Here is a 25597-nt window from a genome sequence, read left to right as displayed (position 1 = left end):
ATATGACAATTTTATTAATTTACAATGTGATTAACTTTACTAGTGCCTCGTTCACACGTTCATTTAATTCGAATCAATGCGAATCGAATTCGCTAATAGCGTTCACACACTCTTCTCTTTTAATTCGAATTGATTCGAATTGGCTAATTCGAATTATCCAATTCGCATTAGAAATACGCTTTTGTTAATACAGATTAAAAGTTAACGTCGTTTGGACAGTAAAGCGAATTTGACGCGTATTGCAATTCGAATTAGAATTAACGTTAGGACGTAAATCGTTTCGAATGCGAATTAAACTAATTCGAATTAGTTAATGCGTATCAAATTCAAATTACGTGTGAACTCAGCATAAGTCAAAGTATAAATAAGAATATGATCAAATAAAGAATGAAGCAATACATTCCTGTTACAGTTTAATGTAATTGTTTCATCCATAATGGAGTCTGCTTAATATACCTTTCTGTACTCCATCTGTTTATGCAAAAGGGAGGTAATTTGCTAAAATTACTACTTTCAACATTGTAACAATTATAATGTCAATAACTTTTGTAGAAAACATTAATTATTATGATTTTAAGTTGTTTTGCAATTTATTTTATTTTTACAACTAAAATCTCATGGAAGTTATTCATCCAATATCTTCCACTAAGACATATACTTCTTAGATATTTCAGTTTAATTTGTAGCACTTGATTGATTATGCAAAAATATGGAATAAATTAATGATCAAATCATATACTGCTTAATAGAAAACATTTTAATGTAATAAAATTTGATTGTAATATCTAGTCTTTTTATGCACTACAATTTGGATTGCACTCCTGCGAATAATTCTCCTAGTTTCTGTGCAAGCATAATATTGCCTTTGATCTTTACCTTTCCAGTCATAAATGCCTGTAAAAAAAGTAAAAAATACTTCTTTATTTGCATCATCATCTAATTAAACAAGATTAAAAGTATATTTTAACTTTTACACAGAAAAAATAAAGCCACTATATATGCATATACAATATTGATTTGTTGTTCGACAATGAAAGTTTTTAATGACCTTGTCTGGCTATACAACCCTTACAAGGTTGGTGTTATTGTTGGCGTAATGTCCAGAGGTAAAAATATAATATGCATATTCAGCACAATCATACAGGAATGATGAATTCTTTCCTTGTCCTTAGCAACATCACTCTTGAATTCTCCTCTTTATCCAAGATTTCAATAGTATCTAAATCCAGAATTTAAAATTGATACTATAAGCTGGTAGAGCATTCTTTAAGGATAAAAATAAGCTAAAATTATTGATAGGTCATGGACCTTCTTTTCAAGATATTTGAGATTTAAAATATAGCGGGAAAAGGCTGACTCTGACTTTTACCTTATGTTTGCATTGGTATTATTTGTGTCCCAAAACAAAAGAAAGAAAACTAACAATCTTCTAAAATTTTGGTAAATGACCTTTCATGAGCTATTTAGTCTTATATGAAAAATTAAATGGGTGTTATGGGGCAAAATATTTTACCTTGTTTTGTATGGAAAAACACCAAGGAGTCGGAAAACTGACGTGAATTCCAAAACCTCACCTTAGTACATCCTTAAAAGGTGTATCACACCTAGAAATCTGACCAAAAACCGGAGTAAACTGGAAGTGATTTGTCATTTGCACTGGTATCTGGACATGAACATTATTGGATAAGGAATTACTTACAAATCTGCAGCATCTGGGATCAACCTCAGTTTTTGTTGTGGTTTGTTTGGCTCAGTGTTTAGTTACTGTTACTTATCTGTTGTCCATTAAGTTTTCTACTGGCCATGATTTCCATATCAACCATAAAGGTTTTTTACCTGTTGACCATTAAGTTACTACTGGTCATGTTGATCATATCATCACTTTTATTTACCTGTTGTCCATTAAGTTTACCACTGGCCAAATCGACCATATTGTCATCTTCTAAAATCATGGTACAATCAGCCTTTTTGTTCTTAGGTACATCTCTGTAGATTTCTCCACTTCCTGACTTCATGTCTACAGCTGTAATAAGATAAAAACAAACAGATGACATTATGTAAGAAAGATTTTTAGAAAATGTTACTGAAATAAGTATATTATTTTAGGAGATGCAAATACATGATGTTTATCCCTTTAAAATATGTATTAGAGAATCGATAAGAAGTAGTGGATTCGTAAACAATATTCAACGAGCAACTTAAACAATAGACTTACGCCAGAGAAATGTGTTACAGGGAAATACTATGATTTTCAATGGGAAGCCACACACAAATCATTGGAATAAAAGTTAAATACTAAAGTGTTGCACAATGCTTTTAGATGCTAAAGAATCTCTGCTGAAAAAGTAACATGCAATATAGTCACTGGTTTCTGTTACAAAGTACAAACCAATAGATGGAAAAAAGAGCACAAAGATCAATATATACATTGCTATTTTTCACTTAAATGAACTTATACGTCATAAACTAGTGATTTTAAAACATGATGCACCTTACAATAACTTTAAAAGTAAAATTTTCTATCTGGGGTATAAACAGAATATCTTACTCCATTTTGCTGCTGATTTTCCATCTTTCAAAATGTCAAACAAGAAAACAGAATTAATTTTCTTTGCCATGCCTGGATTTGACTTAGCTCCAGCTTGAATCTGAGCAAACAGTGCATCACTCTTTAATGCTGGACCTGAAGGCTGTAAAGGAACGACGATTAAATTGATCACAAAGAATAGTATAACTTCATATCCAATAATTGAATATGTATAAAATTTATCTCACCATTGAGGTATGTATTTAGAAATGCTTTATACTTGACTTTCAGGACATTAAATGTTAAAATTTACAATTTCTAAATACATATTTCCATGGTGAGAACTGTATACACAAACTACATTTGCAATGCTTTTAATTATGATGTAGAATTCAATGTGTATGTTAAAGCAGTTTTTAAGATTTTTAAGTTGATAAGGGGCTTTTTTAAACTTTCAATACTACAGAAAATAGGGAAGATTGGTGGATAAGGTAAAGTTAACCTTCTGCAATATTTTTTATTTAAATCTTAAAAAGGTTCTGTTTTAGGTACGATGGGGAGTGACATTTGCACAGGTATGCAGACAGTCTCTCTTGATAATATTATTACAGTAAACGAGGAACTCTGGAGAAAACCAAGGTATAGATAAAATGTTAATGTAGAATTATGTCCACAAGGAGAAAATCAAAGGGGACAATCTCTCACTTCGTATGCAACTGTAATTATTTCCAGTCATAGACAATAATGAATGTAAATATATACTAACTAATAAAAAATCTACTTCTCATGATAATTGCAAGTCTCTAAATTTTAAACTAGCAATCATGTGTCAAATAGACCATTGCACTTCCAAGGTACTTCACATATATAGGGGTAAATTCAGTAAATAAATATACGCCATCAGCGACCACCCATTTTGGGGAGAGCTTTCTATATAAAACTGAAGTCCTATGCTCTTCTGATTGGTAGATAACATTTGTCATAAATATTTTGGTATAGATGGTTCAAAACTAGAGTTGAAAAAACTTAAGAAATAAATGCTGAAAGCACTAATTTTTCTACTACAGGGTTGAAAAGTTATGGTGGTCAGTAAAGGAATTAAGTGTGAATCTACCATGTTTGTAAACAAGGACATGTGAATACCCAAAAATGCCACATGACCATAATGTTTTTATTGTTGCAAAAGATAGGGCTACTTTTGTACTTTCATGAATGATATATACAGGCCTCTAATTTCATAGACATAGATTAGCCTTAAAGTCAATGGGAGATTTGTTACTGAATTTACCCCTATAGAACTTTGCACACTAATTAAGAACCAAAGAATTTTCATTGATACCTGTGCTGATACTTGTTGTGTTGTTCCTCCATTCAGGTCTATATAGGCACCAGATAATGACACATTCCCTGTTTCTACAACCTGTAAGCATATTGAAAAAGTCACTTAAGTCTTTTTTAATGTTTTAAACTGTCCTAGGAGGAAAATCAGAAAATCAATCTCTATTTTTTAAGTAAGATGGATCAATCCCCCTTGAACCTTGTAAGATTTTAGATGGTTTTTGTACTTAGAAACTTTACATTGATCTTTTCAATAGAATCTTAAATGATGTTGCTCTATCTGCATATTTTTTATCTCATTTTTAATGTACTTGAATGCAATTCTTCAAGTGACATTTATTCTTGATATAATGTTTTTAATGTTTGACTGAAAATATAGGTCACTGATTGAGTTAACAAGAACCTCAGTCAAAGAGCAAGCAATTAAATTTATGTTGTCATTCAGCTCATTATTGAACTTAATCACTGTCTATTGTATCCATGATATTTATCTGAATCAAGATACTGTGACAAATTCAACAAATTGTTTACCTTGCACTGGAAGAAAACCCTGCTGCCTTCCTTCCACATGTCTGTTTGTAATGTTTGTCCTGGCAATACTGGCTTAGCAAATCTCACCTAAAATGATATAGTTATAATAAATGATTGAAAATAGATTGAAAATATCAACATATTCTTAATTAATTAAATAAATTAAGTTAGTAATAGTTAACAATTTATCAAACACCAAAAAAATGGGGGCAAAATGCAAACAGTGTCAATTTGTTCTTTCGTCTGTTTGTCCCACAAACATCTTCGTCACACAATTCTATTGAGAACATTGACTTGGAATTTGGTTCAGCAGTTTAATAGCAATGAGATGTCACATGTAAGCACTGTCAGACACCCACATCCTATTTGAAAATTCTTTAAATTTGATAATATGTTGAATGGCCTTAATCACACATTTTTTCCAGTACTAAGAACAGAATGACTACACATCTGTTAGAAGTTATCAGTGATGAGTTGTAACATTAGAGAACTTTCAGCATTGGTCATTTACCTTTCTGTTTACTAGTGGGGATATTGAAAAAAAGATATTGAGTTATTTAAGGTTTAAAACAATTTCCATCAAAATCTGTCAAGAATTGCAAGGGTGATTGCACATATAATTGTTCACATTAATTTTATTTCTTCATTTACAATTTTGATCATGATGTTGTATATATAAACCCCTCATATTCTGTAACCCAACTATATGCTATAGCAATTTTTTTTAATTAGTTGCAAAATAACAGGAATATTAATCATGGCAAATATTTTCATATTTACCTACATCAGGTAAATTTGAGAATCACGACATTAAATAAACACGTAATATGCTAGAAAAGGCTAATCTAAAAATGGAAGTATTGGCCAAAATAAGTTGGTTAACAGTATACTTCTTGCAATAGTTTAGTCTTAGATGCATGATTTTCTTATTAGTTGTTAGTGGCTTTGAACTAGCTGTTAGATATCTGTGAGTACTCTCAGATCAGTTCCTAGTGTCTTTTTGTTGTCGGGATGTACAAATACCCGGCCACGTCCACTTGTATCAATGAATGTGTTTGTAGATAGATGTTTTTGTGTTCTGTTAAATTGTTCCTTTTAAAATTGTTATACGATGATGACTGATGTACCCATATTTTGACTATTTTATTTATTGTGTCTGTTTAGTTAATGCATCAATGTAAATATACCAGGATTTGATGAGACTGCCATCAAAGTGAGAGGGTTAGCTCTATAGAACCAGGTTTAATCCACCATTTTCTACATTTGAAAATGCCTGTACCAAGTCAGGAATATGACAGTTCTTGTCCATTCGTTTTTGATGCGTTTTGTTATTTGATTTTGCCATGTGATTTATATGGACTTTCCGAATTGACTTTCCTCTAAGTTCAGTATTTTTGTGATTTTACTTTTTGTATTTTTGTCCATCTGATGAGTTAAGCCTTTTTCAACTGATTTTCATAGTTCATTCTTATGTTGTACTGTTATACCACTGTGCCAGGTTAGGAGGATAGTCGGGATTCTGCTAACATGTTTAACCCCGCCACATTATTTATGTATGTGCCTGTCCCAAGTCAGGTGCCTGTAATTCAGTAGTTGTCGTTTGTTTATGTGTTACATATTTGTTTTTCATTCATTTTTTTATATAAATAAGGCCGTTAGTTTTCACGTTTAAATTGTTTTACATTGTCATATCAGGGCCTTTTATAGCTGACTATGCGGTAAGGGCTTTGCTCATTGTTGAAGCCCGTACGGTGACTTATAGTTGTTAATGTCTGTGTCATTTTGGTCTCTTGTGGACAGTTGTCTCATTGGCAATCATACCACATCTTCTTTTTTATATGCTTTGTAAAGGTGAAATAGCCTACAAATGGCAGGCATACTGATTCAAATCGGGATTTTCTTTGTCCCCAGCTATGATGTGCATAAGAAGGATAAAAATGTAAAGCAAATGGTGTGTACTGTAAATTCAGAAAATATTGTGTGCATTTATTATTGTGACTTTGTCATTTAAGACTTTAAAGTAATTTTAATTTTAACAATTTTGAGAAAAATCCTGTTTAATTCATATAAGATATTTCAAAATGTGAGTTTAAATTATTGAGTTTACAACTCTGTTGTATTTTTCACAATAATAAAACTTATTATTTCTTATGCAGCAAAAATACAGCAATCTGATTGGTTGACTACCCCGGTGTAAATAACACCCCACCCTTGTTCACTCGGGGATAAATAAAATTTTGCCAAAATTTAAAAAAAAAATGAAATTTTGCCCAAATTTTTAAAAAAATAAAATTTTGCCAAAATAAAAAATAAAAGTAAAAAAAAAAAAAAAAAAAAAAAAAAAAAAAAAAAAAAAAAAAAATAAAAACTTAAAAATTTATTATAATTATTTTTTTTTTGAAAACTCAAAAAATCACAACAATTTTCTGAATTTTTCCAAAATAAAAATATTACGCTGAAAATTTTTCTTTACCATTTTTACAATTTTACATCCTGGTTTCAAAATGAGTAAAGGAATTGTTCATAAGAAATAAATTCGTTATCTTGGTGTAATCAGGGGTGTACGGAATTTTAAACCGTTGTTGAAAATTCATACACCCATTCGGCTGCGCCTCAGGGTGTATGAATTTTCAACAACGGTGTAAAATTCTGTACACCCCTGATTACACCAAGATAACTAATATTACAGTATACATGTATTGTTTCCTATTATTTTACGTTGACCTACTTTAATAGCTTTGATCTTGGAAACATCGTTATCACAGTATGTTTTCATGACATGTCTTGTAGCATAACCATAACTACATAATCCATGTAATATTGGCTTGTCAAAACCTGAAAAAAAAGAAACATTTTGTTTTTATATATAAGTTACAGGTAAGAGTACTTAATGCTTCTCTTTTATCATGCAAAAAAATTAACTAGAGGCTCTAATTTTCTTGTGTTGCTCACATAGGTCTAAATGCATCTTAAATATTGGTCAATTAGAGTGTCTCCAAAACATCTAACTTAGGAATAGAACTCATGACAAAAATCTCTTTCCTGTTGATCTTAAAATGCTGATTCATTTTTCTGGTTTGGCCAAAACAAATAGGTTAAATAAATAGGGAAGTGTCCATTGTTCACAGATGATGCCCCCTCTTGCATAGCATATAAGTTATACACGGACATAACTGAAGAGCAGTATAAGTGATGCTACTCAAATTTGTACTTGATCTGAATTTTGTGGTAATAAGTATTGTGTACAAGTCTCATAAAATTTGGTTTAGGCTAACTAAAGTAAGAGAACAGAAACCAAAAAATTCAACAATTTTTCCATTTGTAGACAGGGATAGACTCTAAAACGGTAAAAGTGACACCACCAAAATTCAAACCTGATCTGTATTTTGTGGTAATAAGCATTATGTATAAGTTTCACAATATTTGGTAAAGGCAAACTAAATTTAGAGAACGGAAACCAAATTTGGGATGTAAAGACAGACAGACAAGGGTAAAACTTAATTCCCCCTCCGCTACGACAGGGTCATAAAAAATCATCTGATAAGAACAATCACTGGAACTATAAAGGGTATCCCAACAATTTTGGCCAAATTTAGCTTATTTGTTGATCTTTTATCAATGATATATTTTTGCTTTTAAAGTGTCTATTTATATATTATAGTTTTCAATAGGCAAAATTACCAAAAACTGGTTAAAATCATCATTAAAGATCAAGAACTTCATAAAGAGTCAATAGACAATTTCGTCTATTTTCCCTTGTTTCTTGATCATGACTTTCTGATCATATTTAATGATTCAAGTTTTTGTTGTATTGTTGATGCTGCTGTCAGAAACAACACCCTTATTTCCTCTTTTTTAACATTGTCCAAGGCGAGACAAAAATGATGCTTGAGTGACATTTTTTTCCTTGCTAGGATCTTAGCAATTGCCTATCATTGGACAATTATTTACATCCCTTAAATGCTTTTGAAGTTAAGATTGCTTGCAAGTATATAGAAACATGCATTATACTGGATGCCATTTGTCAGAAGACTTGAGAAGGGGCTTATATTCCGCAGTCAGAGAAACAAGGTTCAATTTCTTTACCATTGTGTTGCCTTAGTAGAATTTATGAATGTGAGGGAAAATTCTTATTTTATTTAAATGATTAATTCTTATCCTTACCTCCCATAGCAGCAAAGCTAGGATCTATATGTAAAGGATTTCTGTCTCCACTTAATCTGTATAATGCTGCCTATAATATGGAGAAAAATGTTAGTATAATGCTGCTTGTAAAAATGTCAAAATATCAAGATTTTGTAACTTGATGATTACAATATAAGACACTAAATTCTATACTATACATATAATTGATTTGTATTATTCTTGTTTTAAAGAATTCTACCATACTTATTTTCTGTATTTTCATGCACCACTGAATCAGGTGAGCAATAAAGTAATGTGAGATGTCTGTCCATCTCAATGTTATTAGCATTCATCTATTATCAGAATTGGTGCCTCGGTGGCCGAGTGGTCTAAAGTAGTTACTGCTGTTATCACTAGTCAGTCAACACTGAGGTTGTGAGTTCAAACCCTGTTCATGCGGGTACACTCGACTCCAATCTTAATTGGCTAGGATTGTCAGTTTTTCTATCAAAGGTCATTGGTTTTCTCCAATAAAACTGGCCACAACGAAAAGAGCCCACAAGCATTGCGTAGGTAAATGTGGCATTAAAAACACATAAAATCAGATAATCTTCATATATCTTTGAAAATAAATGAGGTAAATATAATGATGACAACTGCACAATTGTTGAATGACTGAAACTACCTGATCAATACTGGTGTTCTCACTCATGCTAACATCTGGGGCTCTAGAAGGTGGAGTAGCAGTATTTCTAACTTTGAATCTACCTGATTAATGGTGGTTTAATGATGACAACTGCACAATTGTTGAATGACTGAAACTACCTGATCAATGCTGGTTTTCTCACTCATGCTAGCATCTGGGGCTCTAGAATGTGGATTAGCAGTATTTTTAGCTGTGAACCTTCTTGATCAATGCTGGTTTTCTCACTCATGCTAGCAGCTGGGGGTCTAGAAGTTGGATTAGCAGTATTTCTAGCTTTGAACCTACCTGATCAATGCTGGTTTTTTCACTCATGCTAGCATCTGGAGCTCTAGTAGGTGGATTAGCAGTATTTCTAGCTTTGAACCTACCTGATCAATGCTGGTTTTCTCACTCATGCTAGCATCTGGGGCTCTAGAATGTGGATTAGCAGTATTTCTACCTTTGAACCTACCTAGTCAATGCTGGTTTTCTCACTCATGCTAGCATCTGGAGCTCTAGTAGGTGGATTAGCAGTATTTCTACCTTTGAACCTACCTGATCAATACTGGTTTTCTCACTCATGCTAGCATCTGGGGCTCTAGAATGTGGATTAGCAGTATTTTTAGCTATGAACTTACCTGATCAATGCTGGTTTTCTCACTCATGCTAGCATCTGGGGCTCTAGAAGTTGGATTAGCAGTATTTCTAGCTTTGAACCTACCTGATCAATGCTGGTTTTCTCACTCATACTAGCATCTGGGGCTCTAGAAAGTGGATTAGCAGTATTTCTAGCTTTGAACCTACCTAGTCAATGCTGGTTTTCTCACTCATGCTAGCATCTGGGGGTCTAGAAGGTTGATTAGCAGTATTTCTACCTTTGAACCTACCTGGCCAATGCTGGTTTTCTCACTCATGCTAGCATCTTGGGGTCTAGAAGGTTGATTAGCAGTATTTCTACCTTTGAACCTACCTGGTCAATGCTGGTTTTCTCACTCATGCTAGCATCTGGAGGTGTAGAATGTGGATAAGCAGTATTTTTAGCTTTGAACTTACCTGATCAATGCTGGTTTTCTCACTCATGCTAGCATCTGGGGCTCTAGTAGGTGGATTAGCAGTATTTCTAGCTTTGAACCTACCTGGTCAATGCTGGTTTTCTCACTCATACTAGCATCTGGGGCTCTAGAAGGTGGATTAGCAGCATTTCTAGCTTTGAACCTACCTAGTCAATGCTGGTTTTCTCACTCATGCTAGCATCTGGGGCTCTAGAAAGTGGATTAGCAGTATTTCTACCTTTAAACCTACCTGGTCAATACTGGTTTCCTCACTCATGCTAGCGTCTGGGGCTCTAGTAGGTGGATAAGCAGTATTTCTACCTTTAAACCTAACTGATCAATACTAGTTTTCTCACTCATGCTAGCATCTGGGGCTCTAGAATGTAGATTAGCAATATTTCTACCTTTGAACCTACCTAATCAATACTGGTTTTCTCACTCATGCTAGCAGCTGGGGGTCTAGAAGTTGGATTAGCAGTATTTCTAGCTTTGAACCTACCTGATCAATGCTAGTTTTTTCACTCATGCTAGCATCTGGGGCTCTAGAAGGTGGATTAGCAGTATTTCTAGCTTTGTCTGAACTTCTCTTTCCCCCAAACTTTCCAGCACCCACAATGAATGTTGAAAATTGATTGTAAGCTATTTTTTCTTTCTTCTCATTAAATATTTCAACTGAAAAAATAAACAAACATTTAGAAAGAGTTATTCTAAACAAATAAAATCATTTTATTGACAATTCTAAATGTTCAAGCGTGATCATAGATGATTAAGGTGTGTTCAATTTTTATTAACTTCCCCAACTTTTCAACTTTTATCCTTACAACTATATAAAGCATGGATACAATTTACATTATATAATTTTGCTTGAAAGGCAGCAAACAAGAATATGAAGTATGCAATCTGCATGCAAAATAGTGTAAACATAAAAGAGTTCACAACATCTTATCAATAAATCTATTTGATGTGTATTGATTGATACAATGAATAAGTTGCAATCAGATTCAAACAATCTTCCATGAACTACACAAGCTCTCAGATTGGTAATTTATGTTTAATAGTTGATTTTTTCCTGTTTTGTTTTAATCTGACAAGTCAAGTTTTCAAAAGATTTATAAAGTTTTTTCTTATGTTGTCCTGTTACACTACTGTTCAAGATAAGGGGCAGGATTGAATGCTAACAAACAATTTTAACCCCACCACATTGTTTATGTGCATTTCTTAAGTCATATGCCTGTAATTCAGTGGTTTTGGTTGGTTGCTGTCTGTCATATATGTTACGTCGTAAATCAGGCTGTTAGTTTTCTTCTTACAATTGTTTAACATTTTAAAAAGTCAAGGAATTTTATAGCTAAATAACTTGATTCGTAGATCATTTTCAATAAACTATAAATATTTTTTTACTGCTTATAGTAACTTAAAGCATCTGATTACAAGGACTGTATTTTTCTGTCCATCAATATGTAAAAGGAAGACGATTAATTCTTGTATTTTCACTGGTCTAAATAAATTTTATATTTTCACTAGTCCAAATGGGAACTTTTCTAGAAATCAAAGCACTCATGTCAAACTAAAAGAATGATTTCTAACTTAATGCTTTGCAAAAAATATACATTATAACATTACATACCATCCATTAATATGACAGCACCAGACCCTTTATCTAGAACGTCTACAATGGTTCCTCTAGACGTCAAAGTACCACTGGTAGGGAAAGGTTTGTACAGTTCTGTGTATTGCTCCCCATGTAAAATCTACAATACCACACTGACCAATATACTATTTCTTGTAAACGAAATTCAGCCTTATGGTAAAGATTTACAAAGATATATAATATCACCAATTCTGATAAGTTTTATTGATAAAAGACAATACCATCTTTTTGAAAGAAATTTAAAAAAAAAAAAAAAGCACACAAAAATGGCACATTTTTTTCCTCCCAATAACTAATAATTGATTAAGGATTTTAAATGTAGATTACAATTAGGTATTACAAGCATATTTCATTCAATAGCATTCCGATGTCACACATTCAAAGTGTTTAATCAGTGATTTTTCAAAACAGCGATTAATCATGTTAATTGCAAATAAGTAGATCATTTTGAGAGCGTCAAGGTAAATGGTTACTGTCAAGAGCTTTTAGTCCATCCAACATATGGATGTGGAGTGGTTAGGCCATAAAAAAAGAATATGATTGTTTGCCCTAACCCTTCCTACCTAGAATAGCTGTCTACTCAAAATCTTTTCTTGTCCTGATCTGAAAAAGTTTTTTTCAGATAGGCATGAAGACAAAAAACATCTTCCCTTCCCTGATAAAAAAAGAAAATGGCTACCTACCTACCCACTGTCTGTATCTTTTGTAGGGTGTGGGCAAACCAAAATATTTTTAAGTGTGGCCTTAATCAGTTTGAAAAACAACATGTTTATGGTGGCCATCAGGAGATCAACTCCTACACACTAACTACAAACCTTAGTGGGATCAACATTTAACCCAGGAACTCCTCCAATTAAACCATCACCCATGGCTGAAAAAGCAGGTACAACAGCAAATGATGGAATGACACAGAAGTCATCTGATAGCTCAAACAGGAACTTCAAATAGTCCTCTTGCTGTGTGGAAACACCAACTGTAAATAAACGTTAATGTCAATAACAAATACAGAGATAAAACTAAATTATAAAACAGCTATATATAATGTTTATACTCAGGTAATAAAGTTGTTGACTTAAAATGCTATTTTTTATGATGTCAAACTGTGGCATATAGGGAAAAGATGCATGTATGAAAATTATTTGTACTAATTTTTATGAAAAAGTAGCAGATGAAATTTTTACACATTAGATACACATAAAGTAAAAAATGCTGTTTTTTCCTGAAATCCTCACACTTTGATAAACATTAAATATTTCCAAAGAATTGTTATAAAAGTTTACAGCATACTTGTGTCTCTGGGGGCCACTTCCTATATACAAGGTGATAGGGCATGCCGCTGGAATAGGTCAATTTTTCCAGCTTGAAAATATGGGAATAGGTGGGGAAAACTGTCAGAAATATATGATAAGGTCGATAAAGTTTCAATTACTTGTATATGGAAAGCCCTGTCATATTTTTCACAGCCAAGTCTTGCCGTAAGTAAAATTACACACAGAATCTTAGCCTTAAATATTCCATTTTTCCAACACACACAACAAACCCAAACAATATGGGAAAAGGTTACAATTTTACCTGCGCAATAAATGAAAAGGTATACATTTTTAAGATATAAATTATATGAAAAATTTCTGAATTGCCTGTATTTGGACATATATTCAGACTGTATTCTGGAGTCTGTAGTTCAGTGGTTGTAGTCTGTTGTTGTAGTTCATATGTTTTTCTCTTTTGTATAAGTTTTTACATAGATTTTTTTCCTTTTTAAATGGTTTTACACTAGAAATTTTAGGGCCCTTTATAAAAAAAGTCATACTTTGACCTATAATTGTTAACTTTTTACACATTATGACTTGGAGGGAGACTTGTCTCATTGGCACCCATGCCACATCTTCTTATTTCTATATAGGTTAAATTGGACATTTTAAGAATTATGAAATATGTGTATCATTTTTGGGGCCCTTTATAGCTTCCTGATTCATGTTGACCAAGGCTCTGCGTTGAAGACCATACTTTGACTTATAATGGTTTACTTTTACAAATTGGGATTTGGATGGAGAGTTGTATACCACATCTTATTATATCTATTTTTGGTAACAGTTTACTTACTGCCTAAAGCATACAGTATAACTTCTTTTTTTGTGAAGGTAAATGTTGTAGGTTTCATTTTCTGGTTTATAGCTTGATCCTAGAAAAAATATTGTATAGACTTTATTATAGGGGTAATACACATTGAAAATGAAATCATGACAAATCCAAACAAATTTTTATACGAATAAATACTTTTCAATCAAGTTCTAAAATTACATGTTTTAAAAAAAAACCTGTAATAAAACTATTTCAAATTGAAATAACACTAGCTGTCAAATTCATGTTCACCAATTTGACTGAAATTCTCATATTAGATTTAAAACAATGTAAGACATTTATCCAAATTAAAAAACCTAAAATAAACAATTTACAGGTCATGGGTTTGATAACATGTAGCTTCCATAAATGGGTAATAAAAAAAAGGTTGTAAATGAAAGGTCAGATATTATCTGAATATGACCTACAGGATCTATTCCTCTAGAAGAAGTTGATCTTTGTTTTTTACTGCCTCCCTTTTCAATATTCTGTATAACACTAAGCATATGTGCTGTAGATTCTGTACAAAATAAAAAAAATAGTTTGAAATTCTACTCATACATGTAATAACATCATGAAATATTTCATAAAAGTGGAATATTGTAAAAAAAAAGGTATAATATTTTTACACGTAAACCAAAAGATATCTAATAAAAAACTATCTAATACTACACAATTTCTTATGGTATTCACTTGGCTTTACACAAGACTGTGTGTCTTCCTGTTCAGGACATTATATTGCTGTATGAAATTTACTGGTTAAAGCTATTGATAGCATGATTTCAAAACATAAGGGTTATTTTTGTTAAGCTGATGTGAGTAAGGGCTATTCCAGAAAAAAATGTATGGGGGGGTTGGAAGACACATTATATTAAAAATACATGGGTGATGGATATCAGTGCATCTGATCACACTATAATGCACCATAAGTCTCAATTACAATTGTCTAGGTGGCCGGTGCTGACAAAAACTGCCTTCCAACCCCCCCCCATACATTTTTTTCTGGAATAGCCCTAACGTCATGTTACCCAAAAATGCACTGAATACCCAATTTGCACCTATATAGCAAAAATTACAGCATAAATCTTACAAGATTTCCTAGAGACTAAACAATTTGTATTTTTATGATTTGATACTATGCACTTCTTTCAAAATTGGTAAAACTGTTTAGATATGTACACAAAACGTTCACAGTATTTATCAACAAATAGTGTTTACTGAAAAAGCAAAATGTACGGAAATGTCGCCATGAGATGTCATTAAAACGTCATCTTTTTAAAATTAGCAAATACAATATTTTACAAGTATGTCCATTTCTTAAAAAATGAAGAGTTAGCATGGACTAATATCCAATTATTCAAAATATTTGAAGAAAATAAGCAAAAGCTCTGTTATTAGACTTTTGACGATACAAAACAAAGCATGGGTGCAATTTAAGTACTCCTCATTACAGAATCATTGGTGGTTTGGAGGTCAGTTCAGACCAATTTTTCTATGATTCGACATGGATTCAAAATTAAATTGGTGAAACCATATAGTAAATAATGATACATCTACAAAATAAACATATAATGAAAACTTTTGTCTGAAGCATGAATAAACATAGGTTAAAAAACTGTCAAAATAGGGTACCCACACGTTATCTCATCTGCTAGCATTCTTTTAATACAAAAGTGTATTTTTGCAGTTTTTATTCTCAATTTAACCCTTGAGTGCCTTCTTTTTCAGACATTTTCACAATATCTTCTTTATATATATACGTTTTGTTATTTTACTTCTCGAGATTAAAAAGGGAGAGAATTTATAAGAGCGCTCTTAGTTTTATCCTGCCATATTTTACTTGAAGCTTTTCAGTCAGGAAGTTGTTGACAATAATCATATCTAAGTTTTGTTGCTTTTTTCATTTAGGTATTAGAATTGATGACAGAACTTTGAAGCCTCTGTTAAATCTATTTACATTTTATTTTAAATTTTAGATGATTTAGTGTTAAACATATTCAAGATATTGTATAGACACCTACCTGTCTTTGGTTAACAGTAGTGGATCCAGGGGGTTTCAGAGGTTGGAACCCCCATTTTTTGAGAATCAATGCATTTGAATGGGGACATATGATTGGAAATTGGAACCTCCCTTTTTCCTTATAAAAATGACTGGATCCACCCCTGGTTGATGTGACTGTATGTTAACCTTTAGAATCTAGATGCCTTTGGGTTTGCTGTGCTTAATTGTAATCTCATAGACTTATACCTAGAACCCCCACATTTCCTTTACTCACATCAAATATAGAAACTATGGTTCAAATGTCATATAATTAAGATAGGTCTAATTTTGAATTAAAGGCCTAACAATTTACACTTCGCAAAAGCATTTTTTGATATTTTAACAAACAAACAAAAAAACAATGTTTTTATAATAAATAATTTTAAACAGTTGAAATGCTTCTTCACACCTAACACCTTAGCTGAAATCTAGAAATACCTGTTAATACTTAAATTTTAACTAAAGAATGGTATCATCTTCATGTCAATTTCAAATTATTTGTTTTCTTCTTATATGTATTGTATATAATAAAAAAAAAAAAAAACATATTGAACTGAGGTCAGTGTATTTTCTTGATTTCAAGCCAATCAATCTTACCTGTTGACGTTGTTGGATGTGTTGCATCTGTAAAGTCTGTAATTTTATCCCAGTTTTCTCTTACTAAAAAAAAGAATATTTTTTATAAAAAATAGCACTTACAATCCTTTAACACAATGTCGTCCATCAGTTTGAAACCATATAAATGTACTTTGAGTCCAATTAAACAAGGCCAAGTGTAGTTATTCATTTTATACTAGAATCCTTTTTACAATTTGGAAATGCAACACCATAAAGAAAAATCTTTGAAACATGCTGCTTACAATCAGAACAAGACATTCTGGAGTCATTGACTGTATATATATCATATGTTCTTACAGTCTACACAAATAGCATGGTTACTTTAAAAATGGAATTAAGCATATAATTTCAAACATCATTGGAAATTTCATTTCTGAAGTTATAATTCATATTGAACTAAATTTTCCTACTCAGCAGTCTGCACTGTTAACCGCTAGTCCGATGTCCCTGACTACTAGTAAATTTTATTCAGAATTTCAGATGTAAAAATGTTGTTCAGACTTAAAATATTGGTCTTCAACCTAGTAGTCAAAACAGATTTTGGTGCAGACTGTATAACTAGTAATTATCTTTGCATATTATTCCTATTAAAATGTGCAAAGAAACCAGTATGGATATAGTTTTATTGCATTATCTCCCTTATAACACAAAAGTTAATAAGTTACAAAAAATGTATTAACATCTGTATAATTGAACAATTGTTAAAAAATTTATGTTTCCATACTAAGCATTTCTACTCAAGATTTGCAACTAAGGATTCAATCTTCTAAAAGAAATTTATTCAACATTTCAATATAATCTGAAACAGAACAGTCTAAACACTAGAAAAGCTCCCAGATATATATCATTCATACCATCTTCAGGTGTCATTGGTTTATCCTTTGTTCTACAAGTGGCACCAATAGTCCTTTCCCATCGTACTGAAATAAAGTAATAATTTAACATTTTAATTTTCATTTAATATATTAGTTCAACATACTTAAGAACATATTAAACAAGAATGTGTCCCTAGTACACATCCGCACTATCATATTTTATGTTCAGTGGAACAAGAATTTGACTAAAAACTCAATTTTGGCATTAAAGTTAGAAAGATCATATCATAGGGAACATGTGTACTAAGTAAGAAGTTGATTGGACATCAACTTCATCAAAAACTACCTTGACCAAAAAGTATAACCTGAAGCAGCACAGACAGACGGACAAACGAACGGACAGACGACAGAAGAACAAAAGGACCCACAAACCAGAAAATATAAAGCCCTTCTACTATCGTAGGTGGGGCATAAAAATATATTGCCCTTTTACAATCATATATAGCTAGTGCATAAAAATACTCATTAACCAACTAAATGATTGTTTCCTACTTACATTTTCCTATCCAGCCACCTCCCACTTCAAACAATGACCCAGATTCTTCACAGGAGTCATGAGTTAGGTACAAAACTAATGGGGAAACATATGCAGGTTTCAATGTTTGCACTACATCTATACAAAAGAAAGAACAATACACAATCTTAAACAATAAAAGTACTGCAAATTCAGAAATTATTGTGAGGTTTTAATAAATGCAAATAATGTGACTTGGTGAGTATCGCAATAATAAAAACTTGCATATTTATGCGTATATCTGTATGCAGATTTTGCTGAAATCACAATACTTTAACCTGTTCTTTGTCCATTTTTAAAAAATTGCAATAATAATACAGGCATTAACAAAAAAAATTAAGGATTGATTCTTTTAATTGTGAATTTGAAAATTACTATTTTACACTTAATATCTAATTTCCCTAAAAACACACCTTTAAATTAAAAATAAAGGAAAGAAAAAACACATGCACCCTCATTTTGACTTTTAAGCTATAATACATAAATATGTTTTATTCCCATCTTTGATAATTTGACTTGACAAGTTGAATTCTATCATACTGCACACAAGACTTCAGAAAATTTGCTATTCATTGATTTAATTTCTTGGTTCACCTGTACCCACAAAATCCACGAAAATTGGTATCCAATGAATAATAATGAATCCACAGTATAATAATGAATCCACGGTATACTAATGAATCCACGGTATAATAATGTGTGATATCAGAACATGGTTTTACTGCTTATAGTAGGTAGAAATAAGTGAATGGCCAGTTTATAATCTGCTATACAAGTTTTATATTCTGTACTCACCAGGTGGCATGACAGTCTCTGTCAACCTTGAACCTGCCATTGGTGCCACTGTGTTAACTTTAATATTATCCTTCTTCCCTTCAATAGCCAATGTATTTGCCATACCATGGACACCCAATTTTGCTGGAATGGTAAATTAGAAATTTTGTAATAATTTATGTTCATTGTACGACATATTCAAATTCCTCAACATAAACATTTAAAAATGAGAAAATGTGGTATAATTGCCAATGAGACAACTCTTCACCACAGACCGAAGGACATAGAATAATAGATTATTATTGATCATCTAAAAGGAGATTGAATTTCTCCCTTGAGCCAATATTGCAAAGTGAGAAAAGCAATGATAATCTTTTTATCGCTATTTTACCTATGACGACATTGTTTATTTCATTGACAATGGGAATGTGCACCCTTAGTTTCTAGCGATAATTTTTCAAATAACTGTACATTTCTAAGAAAAAAAATAATCAGTCAGTAAGATCAAAGGAAAATTTCATAAAATAGCGATAAGATTACTTTATTGTCACATATATGAAATATTATTTTCCTATAAAAAAACAAAAGATAACAGATTTGGAAAACTATGTTTTTGTCTTGCTTAAATTGTACTGAAAACCTGTAATCATTAAATCTGTTTTTATAGTGAATATTATGTGTCATACCTGCACTATAATTAGCCTGTCCAAAGTTACCATAGATACCAGCTGCTGATGTCACCATTATAATTCTGAAATGAAATAACAATCTCATAAATTTTATTTCAAAGTTATAGAAATAATAACATCACTCCAAATTGTAATGCTCATATTTTCAGATCATTTTACTTTAAGGAAACTTTTTCCCCATTTCATTGCTATAATAAATGTGTGTTTATAAAACCAGTTACTGACCTGCCATATTTATTCTTTTTCATGTGTGGCCATGCTGCTCTTGTGACCTGGAATGATCCTCTCAAATGAACTCTGTGAATCAAGTCTGAAGTATACAATTACAAGTAGATTTATCAAATGTGCTTTTCCTTCCCATTTTCACTTGCTCTATAGTTCTTGCAAGTAGATATCAAAAAGTAAAATCACCAAAAATACTGAACTCAGAGAAAAATTCAAAATGGAAAGTCCCTCACCTCTTAAGTAGATAATAGTGGATTAAACCTAATTAAACCTAGCTAAACCTCAGAAATTATTGTGTGTATTTATTGTTGCGATTTTGTCATTTTAGACTTAAATGCGATTTTATATTTTGCGATATTGAGAAAAATCCTGTATAACTCATACATATAACAAATTTCAAAATGCAAGTTTAAATTTTTGTGATTATAACCCTTTCATATTTTTTGCAATCATTTTTGAATTTACAGTATCATACAGCAACTTTTATCTGTTTAATACAGCATTTAATTAAAACAAGTGGAATTTCTTTTACTCATAATATTCTTAATAACAAATTGTCAATTTCCATAAAATAAAATGCCAAATGAATTGATATGATTTACTGGTACATGATTATTTTGTTAAATTATTTTCTGATGAACTGTTTCTTTATTTTAGTGATAAAAATCTTACCCCAGTCTTGGTCACTTATCCTGGCAAAGGACCTATCTCTTAATATTCCAGCATTGTTTACCACAATATCTGAAAAAAAAAATAGATAGATATTTATTTGAAATTTGCAAACAAGATATTCAAACTGAGTTTTACTATATGTATTGACAGTATTGCAGTGTGTTTGGTTTTTTTTTCTACATTGGCTAGAGTTATAAGGCAGGGTTGGTATCTCTTGAAACATATTTAAGGATGTACTTAGGTGAGGTTAGGGACGACATCAAAAGTTCAATGTAGGATAAAAAACTTAATTCACATAGTTTTTTCGCTGACCCCCCTACCCCCCTTCTTAACTTAATTTGGGAAAAATTGATTTACCTATATGGATATATGTAAAATCGATTTTAGATTAACAAAAGTTGCAGCAACGTTGACCCCCCCACCCCCAAACTATTCGATTTAAGTTTTTTATCCTACATCGATCTTTTGATGTCGTCCCTTAGGTAAAAATTAAGAAATTAAGAAATTAAAATTAATACTTTACGCTGGTAGGGCATCAATTAAGGATAAAGATAAGCTAAAAATATTGATAGGTCATGGACCTCCTTTTCAAGATATTTGAGATTTAAAATATGGCGGGAAAAGGCTGACTGGGACTTTTACTTTATATTTGCATTGGTACTATTTGGGTATCAAAACAAAAGAAAGAAAATCAAGAATCTTCTAAAATTTTAGTAAATGACCTTTAATGAGCTGTTAAGTCTTATATTAAAAAATGAATGGGTGTTATGGGGCAAAATATTTTACATTGTATTGTATGGAAAAACACCAAGGAGTCCAAACATTTGACACAAATTCCAAAACCTCACCTAAGTACATCCTTAACCCCACCACATTTTTTAGCCTGTCCCAAGTTAGAAGCCTCTGGCCTTTGTTAGACTTATATGAATTTTTTAATTATAGTTCATTAATATGTTTTGAAGTTTAGTATGACATCCATTATTTCACTAAAAAAGTACACATTTTTGTGAAGAAGAATTTTTGATGCCAGAAGAAGCCTGCCTCTGGATATGGGATTTTCTCACTGTGTTGAAGACCCATTGGTGGCCTTCGGGTGTTCTTTGGTCAGATGGTCGTCTCTTTGACACATTCCCAATTTCAATTCTCAATTTTATATAAAATAAATCATAAAATCAGTAACTTTCGTGACAGAAAAAATGTGCCATTATTAAAAGGGAAATTTGTCGGGAATGTCCAGTAAAAAAGTTGGTTAACTTATATTGTTTTCCTAATCAGATGGCTTATATACTAAATGACCATTCATCATATCATTCTCATCATATCCCCAAAAATACACTAAATTTAGAAACTAATTAAACAATGACAGCAATTCAGTCAATTGTTTTAAAATGTCCTAGAACTGACATTAAGTGTCCAATGTTATGATTTTTTTCTTTTTCAAACACTTTTACATTATACATTCAAGCCTTTTAAACGTCTTAAAAATCTGTAGTTGTTTAATGAATTTGTATACTCACCTATCCTTCCAAAATTTTCCAATGCTGTCTGTACCAATTTCTCTCCTTCTTCAACAGAATCTAAAAATCAGAAATTAATTTCATACAAACAGAATTTATGCATACATTTATTGTAAATAAAAACTGATTTTTAAATACAACCTTAGATACGAATGACATATGTAAAATCTTTGTAGACAATAAACAATATATACTAACACACACACATTTAGATTTGATGGTTATGGTATATAACAGTAGACACAACAAAATGTATAGAGTTTAAAGATAGTCCAATATTCCTACTGGGCATCAAAAAGCTTTACATAACTTTACCACCCTTTCCCTGATGAGTCTTTTGTAGACGCAACGCGCGTCTGGCGTATATATAAAATTTAGTCCTGGTATCTATGATGAGTTTATTTATCTACCATAGCTGGGTACTTCTTAACCCCAGTTAACATCAGTTTACCTACCAAAGTTAGTTAATGCTTTACATCGGTTTACCTACCAAAGTTAGTTAATGCTCTACATCGGTTTACCGACCAAAGTTAGTTAATGCTCTACATCGGTTTACCTACCAAAGTTAGTTAATGCTCTACATCGGTTTACCTACCATAGCCAGTTAATGTTCTACATCGGTTTACCTACCAAAGTTAGTTAATGCTTTACATCGGTTTACCTACCATAGTTAGTTAATGCTTTACATCGGTTTACCTACCAAAGTTAGTTAATGCTTTACATCGGTTTACCTACCAAAGTTAGTTAATGCTCTACATCAGTTTACCTACCATAGTTAGTTAATGCTCTACATCGGTTTACCTACCAAAGTTAGTTAATGCTTTACATCGGTTTACCTACCAAAGTTAGTTAATGCTCTACATCGGTTTACCTACCATAGTTAGTTAATGCTCTACATCGGTTTACCTACCATAGTCAGTTAATGCTCTACATCGGTTTACCTACCAAAGTCAGTTAATGCTCTACATCGGTTTACCTCGGTTTACCTACCATAGTCAGTTAATGCTCTACATCGGTTTACCTACCAAAGTCAGTTAATGCTCTACATCGGTTTACCTACCAAAGTCAGTTAATGCTCTACATCGGTTTACCTACCATAGTTAGTTAATGCTTTACATCGGTTTACCTACCAAAGTTAGTTAATGCTCTACATCGGTTTACCTACCATAGTTAGTTAATGCTCTACATCAGTTTACCTACCAAAGTTAGTTAATGCTCTACATCGGTTTACCTACCAAAGTTAGTTAATGCTTTACATCGGTTTACCTACCAAAGTTAGTTAATGCTCTACATCGGTTTACCTACCATAGTTAGTTAATGCTCTACATCGGTTTACCTACCATAGTTAGTTAATGCTTTACATCGGTTTACCTACCAAAGTTAGTTAATGCTTTACATCGGTTTACCTACCAAAGTTAGTTAATGCTCTACATCGGTTTACCTACCATAGTTAGTTAATGCTCTACATCGGTTTACCTACCATAGTTAGTTAATGCTCTACATCGGTTTACCTACCAAAGTTAGTTAATGCTCTACATCGGTTTACCTACCATAGTTAGTTAATGCTCTACATCGGTTTACCTACCAAAGTTAGTTAATGCTCTACATGGGTTTACCTACCAAAGTTAGTTAATGCTCTACATCAGTTTACCTACCATAGTTAGTTAATGCTCTACATCGGTTTACCTACCATAGTTAGTTAATGCTCTACATCGGTTTACCTACCAAAGTTAGTTAATGCTCTACATCGGTTTACCTACCATAGTTAGTTAATGCTCTACATCGGTTTACCTACCAAAGTTAGTTAATGCTCTACATGGGTTTACCTACCAAAGTTAGTTAATGCTCTACATCAGTTTACCTACCATAGTTAGGTACTGCTTTACCACCCTTGGCTCGAATTTCTTCCACAACTTTATCTGCTGCCATTGTGCCACGACCTCCACCTTTCATGTCACCTCCAAGGTCATTAACTGAAAACAATAACATAAATAATATCAGTTCATAATTGTTTCCTAATACATAATAAATATTATCAAAATTGTATATAATTTTTCATCATACAAACTTTTCTATAGAGTGAGCTTTTACAGTTTCAAATTTAAAATTGCATTTGTAAATTATAGGTGAATGAATGTCTGAAAATAAAGCTGCCATTTTTCAGTACTCTTAGTAATACTTACCAACAACTGAGGCACCTCTGGCAGCAAATGCCAATGCATAATCTCGACCAATACCTAAAAGTGAATTAACAGTTTGTTAATATCAATCAAAATTACATATACATACTTTTCGCTAAACTAACAACATGTACGGTCTAACTATTGCAGTCAGCTTTCGGTCTACACGATTTAATAGACCAGACTAGTGCATCATGTAATGTGTTTAATATGTATTACACTGACAGGAACTCAACCAGAAATAAGCACATTGCTATCACTACGGAGTTCTTAAGGAAGTAAAAGATACTGCTAAGTTTGTCAAGAATGCCATTACACACTCATGGGGCATTTGTCTGTGCGGCCATCATCAGTTTTCAATAATTGAATCAAATTTGATTACATAACCGTGGTTATGGATCCAATAGTTGTTTGTTTCTGCTGAATGAATATTAACATGAATGGTCAAGAGATCTTTCCAAAAAAAAATCAGTAAATATTTGATACATCAAAGAATAACAATAAAAAAAATGTTTCTCTTCTTAATTATGCCCAGAATTTTCTGTCAAATAAGTTAAATGAATTTTTTACATCTTCCAACAAATATAATAACATATTTTGAATCCTGTGCTAAGACCTCAGTCTATACAAGGAAACTAAATACATTGTACATATAATAACTAAGTTATTCTGTTTGTAAGTCCATGCTTGAACATGTGACCCATGATATCATGTTTTAAGATGTACATAAAATGAATACCACTAGAGATATGAATGTCTTGGTTGTATGGAGTTAACTAACAGTAACATATACTTATTTTAATTTGCGGCCCACAGTATATATCATTTGAGTTCAAGTTGTCAAACCCAATAGGAACTGTCAAATTTATACGATCGGTCAATTTTGTAGAGAATCATTAGATTTGTACATTCATCCAATTAATACAAAGATGACAATGGCTCCAACCTGTTCCTTCAGTGCGAAATTTAAGATGGAATGCATAGCAGACCAGTTGCACATCCCAGTGCAAAACATTAGAAACAGACCCAGTGATTCTGTGTGTGTTACACACTGCAGATTTCAAAATAAATTACTCCAAACAGGGAATAGAACAGAATTAAATTGCCTTTGACCTTATTGGGTTTAATTGCATGTACAACAATGTATATATCCCAACAAATTATATTCATTTGGATGATTGATGGACCAAACTTAAAACTTCAAGGGTTATCACCTGAGATCTTGTCAAATCTCTGAAGAAACAATATTTGCATTTCATTATTGTACAAAATATAAATTTAACAACCATAAAAATCATATTACCATTTCCTGCACCGGTAATTAAAGCCACTTTCCCATCATATCTCAGAGGGGCTGCCATTTTTCAAGATTGTGTGGTATCTTCTGTCTATTTGGACTTTGATCTTTCGGAGTTTATCATTTATTAGAATTAAAAAGTCCAAAGGATCTTCCGAAACGACG

At 32.0% G+C, this 25597-nt stretch overlaps 1 protein-coding gene across 1 annotated transcript; it reads right to left on the bottom strand.

The window, feature by feature from the left end:
• Nucleotides 1-340: 340 nt before the first annotated feature.
• LOC143071918 (peroxisomal multifunctional enzyme type 2-like) lies at nt 341-25568 on the bottom strand. Its single transcript, XM_076246602.1, has 23 exons — nt 25439-25568; nt 24139-24192; nt 23821-23928; nt 21956-22015; nt 20439-20507; nt 19767-19851; nt 19539-19603; nt 18874-18996; nt 18061-18177; nt 17544-17609; nt 16669-16731; nt 14459-14550; nt 14013-14091; nt 12725-12882; nt 11886-12009; nt 10758-10930; nt 8561-8630; nt 7125-7231; nt 4397-4483; nt 3867-3947; nt 2549-2690; nt 1893-2023; nt 341-894 (listed from the first exon to the last, which is right to left on the bottom strand). Exons 1-23 carry the CDS (start codon nt 25494-25496, stop codon nt 802-804), a joined length of 2205 nt encoding a protein of 734 aa, XP_076102717.1. The 5' UTR covers nt 25497-25568; the 3' UTR covers nt 341-801.
• Nucleotides 25569-25597: the final 29 nt, after the last annotated feature.

The sequence above is a fragment of the Mytilus galloprovincialis genome, chromosome 4, assembly GCF_965363235.1.
Source record: "Mytilus galloprovincialis chromosome 4, xbMytGall1.hap1.1, whole genome shotgun sequence".
Classification (NCBI taxonomy): domain Eukaryota; kingdom Metazoa; phylum Mollusca; class Bivalvia; order Mytilida; family Mytilidae; genus Mytilus; species Mytilus galloprovincialis.
The sequence above is the reverse complement of the archived record's forward strand: the minus strand, read 5'-3'. Positions and strand labels throughout refer to the sequence as shown.

Excerpts from the sequence above, each read along its gene's own strand:
- LOC143071918 (XM_076246602.1), bottom strand. The coding sequence starts at position 25,496 with ATGGCAGCCCCTCTGAGATATGATGGGAAAGTGGCTTTAATTACCGGT. Across the intron at positions 4,484-7,124 it reads CCAAGATCAAAGCTATTAAA|GTGAGATTTGCTAAGCCAGT; the intron begins GTAGGTCAACGT and ends ATATCATTTTAG. Across the intron at positions 2,024-2,548 it reads AAAATCAGCAGCAAAATGGA|CTGTAGACATGAAGTCAGGA; the intron begins GTAAGATATTCT and ends ATCTTATTACAG.